This window comes from Halichoeres trimaculatus, unplaced genomic scaffold (assembly GCF_033239565.1).
Source record: "Halichoeres trimaculatus isolate MK-OKI-2021-1 unplaced genomic scaffold, fHalTri1.1 fHalTri1_scaffold_13, whole genome shotgun sequence".
Lineage (NCBI taxonomy): Eukaryota > Metazoa > Chordata > Actinopteri > Labriformes > Labridae > Halichoeres > Halichoeres trimaculatus.
In genome coordinates this window covers 24,008,981-24,016,884 of record NW_027437191.1, presented here as the reverse complement: position 1 = coordinate 24,016,884, position 7,904 = coordinate 24,008,981, and the positions used below count along the sequence as shown (strand labels likewise).

The following is a 7,904-nucleotide window of genomic DNA, read 5'->3' as shown; positions in this document are numbered from 1 at the left end:
TCCGGAAGGCGGAACTAAGGTTCACGCTTTTGTACAAGCCGGGGAGATTTCTGCAAGCGCCGGAAGTGAAGTAGCGGTTAAACTTTTGTGTCGGCGCGTTGGGTCCAAAAATGATACTTTGAACAGATTTTCTACAAATTTATTAGCTTGAATAAAGTTATTATGGCAGCGAAACGTAAATCGGACACCACGGTTCCTGCGGAGGAAAGTGATCAGCTCCTGATCCGTCCGCTGTGAGTTTAAATCAACTTTGATCCATTGTTTCAGCGTTATACCAAACTCCATTTACATAAAGTCCAATTTATTTTATTTTCTCTTTTAAAATAATGTATCATTATAAAGGCTGATATTTTCTAACTTCTAAGATTGTTTTGATTCAGTTTTGTAAGTCGGTATACATCAGAAGAGCTCATTTATAATTTTTCATTCAGGAATCTCAGTTTACTAAAATAATTTGGCAGTTTCATGCGTTTGATGATTAAAGCTTACCGTTTAAATACAGATAACTGTATAGAATTAGAGTGCTTGCTGCACTTTAAGGGTTTTAACACAATCTTTTAAAGTAGCTCCTCGATCGTCATTTATCATGAATAGTTGAATAATAAGGTCTTGAATTTTTCCTGAGTTAACTTATTGGTTATTTAGGAGGTGTCATTTCAGGATGTACTACAAATAAGAAAGGCCTGGTGTCATTGACTGTCAACAAAACACAGTTGAATGTAAAAGAAAAGAAAATATTTTAATCCCTAATGGGGGGAATTGTGCTGTTACAAGAGCAGCAGGAAAAACAACAAAAGTGCAAAACGGAGTAATAAAATAAAAAGGAGTGATAAAAATAAAAAGTTTGGAATTCAAACTTTGTACAATCTTGAACAAAGTAATGATTTTAGGATATGTGCAAAGGACTTTTTGTTTGAATATTGGCTGGCAAAATCATTTTAATTAAAAGGAAAAAAAGACTGAAACTACACTTAACTTTGCTTAAGTGTTGATTTCTCTGCGTGTTTGTTTACAGAGGAGCAGGTCAGGAGGTGGGACGATCCTGCATCATCCTGGAGTTCAAAGGACGAAAGATCATGGTTTGTTTTTTTATGTCGGCTTCAAAAACTTGTACTTCACCAGTCTGCAGTCGCCTTGGTGTAATAATATAGGACTGTGTTTGCATGCATGTGGTTTAGCTGGACTGTGGGATCCATCCAGGTCTGGAGGGCATGGACGCTCTGCCGTACATCGATCTGATCGATCCGGCTGAGATCGACCTGCTGCTCATCAGCCAGTGAGTTCAAAAGAATCATTTATTCACCATTCATTTCTTTCTTTCCTGTTGAAAGTCTAGTTCCAGAGTTGTGTCAAGGATTCAAAACATGAATGGAGCAGTAACTTTTAAGCCTTGCAACAATTTTCAAAACTTAAAAAAATTCTGCAATTCCATCGAGTGATCTTAACTGAATAAGTCTCAAACTTTTAAACTTAATCCTGAAACAGACAGACCCAGTGCTCAAATGTAAATAAAAACAGAAAAACAACCCTCCTGGTTAAATTGCAGGCAGCTGACACTTGTCAGAAGATTAATGGTGAAAATATAAGGTGTTTTCTTCCTCACTGACCCACTTTCTTTCCCTCAGCTTCCATTTGGATCACTGTGGAGCTCTGCCCTGGTTCCTGCAGAAGACCAGCTTCAAAGGACGCACCTTCATGACTCACGCCACCAAAGCCATCTACCGCTGGCTGCTGTCTGACTACGTCAAAGTCAGGTAGGACGGATTCAGAGTTGAGATGGGAAGTTTCAGTCACCTATAGGACTCTGGGTGTGATGAGAGGGTGATTTCTTTCCAAGGTGAGAGTTGAGTTCCTTGTTTTGTGTTGTAGTAACATCTCAGCAGATGACATGCTCTACACTGAGACCGACCTGGAGGAGAGCATGGAGAAGATTGAGACCATCAACTTCCACGAGGTGAAGGAGGTAGCCGGCATCAAGTTCTGGTGTTATCACGCCGGTCACGTTCTTGGAGCGGCAATGTTCATGATTGAGATTGCTGGAGTCAAGGTGCGTGAGAATCAGCAAGTTTGACTGTTGTTTTTTAATGCCGTTAATTAAATAATTCAGAGCTCAAACTGTGTGTTTGTGTGTGTAGTTGTTGTACACAGGAGACTTCTCTCGTCAGGAGGACAGACATCTGATGGCAGCAGAGATCCCCAGTGTCAAACCGGACATTCTCATCACCGTGAGTTCAGCTCCCTCTAAAATCCAAACCTTGTTGAAGAGTTTATATAAACTCAACCCGTCCTCTTCTTTTTGTCCATCTCTCAGGAGTCTACATACGGGACTCACATCCACGAGAAGCGGGAGGAGAGGGAGGCTCGTTTCTGTAACACGGTGCACGATATCGTGAACAGAGAAGGTCGCTGTTTAATCCCAGTCTTTGCTCTAGGGCGAGCTCAGGAGCTGCTGCTCATCCTTGGTGAGACAACCCGGAAATTTTATGTTTCATGATGCTTCTGTTTTTTTATAAGTGGGCATTTATTCATCACAGTCTAGTCAGTGATTTGTTTATCCGTGTGTGTTTACATCAGACGAGTACTGGCAGAACCATCCGGAGCTCCACGACATCCCGATCTACTACGCCTCGTCTCTGGCCAGGAAGTGTATGGCCGTCTACCAGACCTACATCAACGCCATGAACGACAAGATCCGTAAAGCCATCAACATCAACAATCCCTTTGTCTTCAAGCACATCAGCAACCTCAAGGTCAGGGAGCATGCTCAGTGGACAGTCCTGTCTCTGCTGTGTCATGTTTACAATCCCAGGATTTTTTAAATAAATGGTTATCTTTACATTTCAGAGCATGGATCACTTTGATGACATCGGGCCTAGCGTGGTGATGGCATCCCCAGGTATGATGCAAAGCGGCCTGTCCAGAGAGCTGTTTGAAAGTTGGTGCACCGATAAGAGAAACGGCGTCATCATCGCTGGATACTGTGTGGAGGGGACGCTCGCTAAGGTGGGTCTGCAGCTGAGGCAACCAAACAGGTTTCTCTGTCTGTTTCAATCCTCTAAGGATCAAAGTGTGTCTTCTATAACATCTTATTTTGTCTCTGACAGGCTCAGATTGTCCCTCTAAGACTTTGAAAACCTTACGGAGAGAGTTTTTAGTAAAAGAGGAAGATGATTTTTTTTTTTTTTTAACCAGCTGTTGCATCACTTTACGAACACACCCCAACACACTTTCTCCAAATATTTCAGGGAAATCAGGCCCATAAATAGGAAGTAGATTATGCAACAGAAAAAAATATAGGAACTAAAAAGAAGAGTCTTACAAGAATTTAAGTCCAGTGTGCTTACAGCAATGGGGAGTTTTAAAAATCTTGTTTTGGAATCGGATTTCTCTGCAGAGGCTTTCTCTCCAACCTCTTAAGACACATATGTGGACATACATTTCTGCCTCTCAGATCCATGATGCTTCATGTTTTTTATTTTGACCTATTAGCCACATTTGGAGACACTGCCCACATCATCTTTTGGTGAAATAACAACATTAGTGAACAAAACAACAAATTTAAGTAAAATAATACTTCTAACAAAAACTAATAGAGAACTCATAACACAAATAATCAAACTTCCTGTACAATGACCAAGTTTAGTTATGCTTATTAGGTCCTACCTATACCAAATAACAAGGTGCGCACCAGACAAAAGTTGGGTCTTAAGAAGTTAATTGGATTTAAGGGAATTAAATCCATGTAGAGAGAAGGCCTTACTGTAGATTGATTTGTCTTCATGGTGTCATCCTGCAGACATGAGCATGGCTTACTGACAAAGTTGTGCGTCCATATAGTGGGCGCCCTGTGGCTCTGTTCTTGTATCTCTTTTCATCACTTTCTCCCTGTTTCCTGCTCCTTCAACAGTCCTGTCATCTCAGAATTATGGTGTAAAAGATGTGTCCCAGCTCTCACTTGGTGAGCGGTGCGATTACATCCTGGACAGGTTGCTCATTGATCGCAAGACTAACGTAAAATTCATGCGCATCTACTGGCAGTTTAGCGCAACCTATCTTACCGATGAACATACTTTTTGACTGTGATAGGAAGAGGGAACCCATACATAAGGATGCAAACCCCACACAGGATGAGTGAGAAAAGATGCTAAATGTCTGCGCAGAAAAGCAGCTACTCCATTCCCCTAGTGAAATACCAACACAATAAAAACCATCTGTCTGTTGTTTTGTCGTACTGGTGTAAAGAAAGTAGTGCACTTTAAATATGAAGACAAAAGCATTTAAAGTGTAGTTCTCTCCTCTGAGGAGCATTTAGACAAAAGATCACAGGTTTGATCTGGTCCTGCTGTCTACACCCCCATCTTTGAGCAAGACCCATAACCCATGCTTCCCTTTGTGCGTAAAAAATAATACTCTCTCGTTGTCATCACAGCACATCATGACAGAGCCGGATGAAATCGCCACCATGTCGGGTCAGAAACTTCCTCTGAAGATGTCCGTGGACTACATCTCCTTCTCTGCTCATACAGACTACCAGCAGACCAGCGAGTTCATCAGAGCGCTTAAACCTCCGCACGTGGTAATCAAACTGTCCAGATCACATGACCCGAAATACAATATATCAAAAAACAGCTAATGTGTGTGAGGTGTCCAGTATCTGTGCTGATCCTCTTCCATGTTTTATCTGTTAAAGAAACTGTCTCAGCTCTGAGTTCAGACTGTGGATTTGGTTCTCGTCACTCTCTTACAGATGTTTGAAAAAGTAAAAATTCTACACATGACATTTTAGGAGCTACCACAGTGAATGAGTTTTGTTTCTTGTTGTGTTCAGATTCTGGTTCACGGTGAGCAGAACGAGATGGCCCGTCTGAAAGCGGCTTTGATCCGTGAGTATGAGGACAATGACGAGGTCGACATCGAAGTCCACAACCCACGAAACACTGAAGCAGTTACGCTCAACTTCAGAGGAGAGAAACTGGCAAAGGTTGGTTCAAGACCTTTGAAACAAACATCCCACACAAGGTTTATGATTCAACAAGGTGTCCAAGCTTTGGATGTAGTACACTGCCCTCTTAACTCCCAACATGCTTTGCTGCAGGTGATGGGCTCTCTGACGGACAGGAAGTGTGTTCAGGGTCAGAGGGTGTCTGGGATCCTCATCAAGAGGAACTTCAACTATCACATTGTGACGCCCTCCGACCTCTCCAGTCAGTATCCCCATCTGCGTGTGTGTGTTTTGTCTGTGTATCTTCATGAGGACCTAGTTTTTAAGTAGTCTCACTGAGGACGTCTCTATTTTATGAGGACATTTTGGTTGAATCTCATTGATTTGGTGGATTTAAGATTCAGATTGATTTTTATGCTTCAAGTGCATGAGCACATGGTCCAGCTTTGGATTCAAGGCTTCAAATCTGCAAATCAAAAACAGAAAAGATTTAAAAGATAAAAAGATGACTGTGTCCTAACAAGAGGAGGGGGCCAATTGCAGTCAGCCGGAGTGTAATATCAGCAAGTGAATCCAGGAAACAAATTAAAATCTCTTCAAGCTGATTGGTATGAAATTTAGGAAAATTTACAGCTACAGGAGGAATGAGGAAAAACTCCTGCTTGTGCCAGTTTTAAAAATTGATGAAATTATTAAAAATCAATGGTAAATACATGTTTTTTCTCCATCACTTATGGAATTTTATATAATATTTGAACAAAACCATAAATAAAAACTACAGTGGAATTTTAAGCTCCTAACCCAACGTGTCTGGGAAAACTTTGGTGTTAGGTTTTTTTTTTTTATGTTAGGTAATATTTAGCTACATCAATTTTTTTTGTTACTCTGCCTTTTTTCGCTGGTTTGGGTCATTTCTTCACAGATTTTATTAACTGTGCTGTCCCTCTCTTTGTCCAGACTACACAGATCTGTCCATGGGCGTAGTGACTCAGAGTCAGGCCATCCCCTACACCGGACCCATCTCCCTGCTGGTCAGCCAGCTGCGCAGCCTCACAGGTGGGTCTTTATTATCATTACAAGTCTTATTGTCAGTATTTCATTTAAATCAACTTATTGATGTTTATTTATCATTAAGTCTGAGAGATTTGACTATTTGAGGACACTTTAAAACTAGTTTGAGACTTATTTAGAGTTTTACTTATTGATTTATGTTTGCACAAATACTTATTTTTCTGCATCTGCAGCTCAGTTAGGCAGGTTTATTTTTACTCAGCAATGATAGACCTGAATTTCTCTTGGTGTACTTTTGTCTATTACATTTAATCCATCATTCAATGTTTGTTACAAAGTACCTTTCATATAAGTTAAATGCAGCTTAGAGTGTTTACAGTGATTGGGAAAAATGGGGTAACATGTTAAAGTTAAAAAGTAATGGTCCTAAAAACAATCCTTGTGGTACTCCACAGGTAGATGTCAGAATGTCTAAATCAGTGATCATTAATGTTTAAGAGAAACTTTCTGCGGTGCATCATAGTTTTATATTTCTACCATATTGTTGTTTTGTTTGTGTTTAGGAGATGTGGAGCAGGTGGAGGGGGCCGACAAAATCACCATCAGGATTTTTAAAAGCATCACTCTGATTCATGAGGCGGGCATGGTGCTTCTTGAGGTCAGACACACACAAACACACACTGTGTCCAATATGTTCGTTTCTTAGATGCCTGTAACAGGAGTAGTAATAACGTTTAGAGAGGAAGATGTCTGACTTGAATTGATCAATATCAATCAGCGGTTGAGATTTTTCAGCTCTAGCCATGGAAACAATCCAAACTGTGTTCAGCATAAAAATCTGTGATGCTTTTTCTTTCCTCAGTGGATCGCCAACCCTCTCAACGACATGTACGCTGACGTTGTCACTACAGTCGTCCTGGAGGTCCAATCCAACCCCAACGCCCAGAAATGTCAGTGATAACTCCAACACATGCTGTTTTTTAAAATTCAGATTGTCAGGAACACATTCTGACTTTAACTCCATTTGTTTCAGTTCTTGAAGGAAAAAGAGAAACGTTTGACATGGACGTGTTTGTGGAGAGGCTGGGGCTCATGCTGCAGTAAGTATAAGATACAAAGTCAAACGTTTAGAATTTTAACATGAATAGGGTTTTTTTTAGTGTGCCTGAGGTTGACGATTTCTGTTTCAGCGACATGTTTGGAGATGACTGTGTGAACTTCAAAGATAGTAAAAACTTGAGCGTGACAGTGGACGGAGTCACCGCTCACATTGATTCAGAAACCAGAGTGAGTACATCTGGATTTTTTTCAAACAACAATCTCATCAAAAGGTTTAAACCAAAAGATAAACATGCTCTTCTGTCCTCTGTCTCCCCCCTGTAGGCGGTGTCATGCCCAGAGGACGAGTCTCTCAGGGAAATGATTGAAGTTGCAATCCACAGGCTCTTTGACGCTCTCAGCCCTGCATGTGATGTCCCCACCAGGGGGAGACCATCACTGCCTGTCAGTGAAACCTGTTAGTGATTTCATCAGTGTGATGATGATGAACTGATGTCTAAGTTTGATATTTTTCTGTTTTCATTCTGTAACAAAGACAAACTCTTTGTTTAAACTGATTCCAAAGGAATCCTCCAAAAGAACAACCTACCAGCTCTTTGTTTTTTATGTAACTCGTCTGTAAAGCTGAAAATAAACCCTTGTTCAGATGGAATGTTTTGAGTTTGTTTTGATTACTCCACTCTGCTCTAAAAGACAAATTTATAAAATGAAAAAAATTGATGCTTCATTATTTTGTTATTCTGTATGGAAACCCACTGGCTGGTACTGAAAACACTGATGACTTTTGAGAGTAAAAAGTTTTTGAGTCCAAACTGTTTTTGTACTCACACTGGAGTGTTCTTATGGTAAATATGTGATCACCAAGCAGCTCTGGACTTTAGAATAAATCACA

General features: G+C 40.6%; 1 protein-coding gene across 1 annotated transcript; it reads left to right on the top strand.

Moving 5' to 3' along the window:
* The first annotated feature begins 46 nt into the window (after positions 1-46).
* LOC141801796 (cleavage and polyadenylation specificity factor subunit 3-like) lies at positions 47-7,654 on the top strand. The gene is made up of 18 exons (XM_074685062.1): positions 47-233; positions 1,016-1,079; positions 1,179-1,276; positions 1,626-1,754; positions 1,870-2,047; positions 2,136-2,225; positions 2,312-2,462; positions 2,575-2,750; positions 2,845-3,003; positions 4,430-4,576; positions 4,829-4,981; positions 5,096-5,204; positions 5,900-5,998; positions 6,517-6,611; positions 6,816-6,903; positions 6,987-7,053; positions 7,144-7,240; positions 7,337-7,654. Exons 1-18 carry the CDS (start codon positions 163-165, stop codon positions 7,472-7,474), a joined length of 2,109 nt encoding a protein of 702 aa, XP_074541163.1. The 5' UTR covers positions 47-162; the 3' UTR covers positions 7,475-7,654.
* Positions 7,655-7,904: the final 250 nt, after the last annotated feature.

Bases quoted from the DNA above. Each gene is read 5' to 3' on its own strand.
- LOC141801796 (XM_074685062.1), top strand. From the start codon at position 163: ATGGCAGCGAAACGTAAATCGGACACCACGGTTCCTGCGGAGGAAAGT. The intron at 1,080-1,178 runs GTTTGTTTTTTT...CATGTGGTTTAG, and splicing joins TCAAAGGACGAAAGATCATG to CTGGACTGTGGGATCCATCC. The intron at 4,982-5,095 runs GTTGGTTCAAGA...GCTTTGCTGCAG, and splicing joins GAGGAGAGAAACTGGCAAAG to GTGATGGGCTCTCTGACGGA.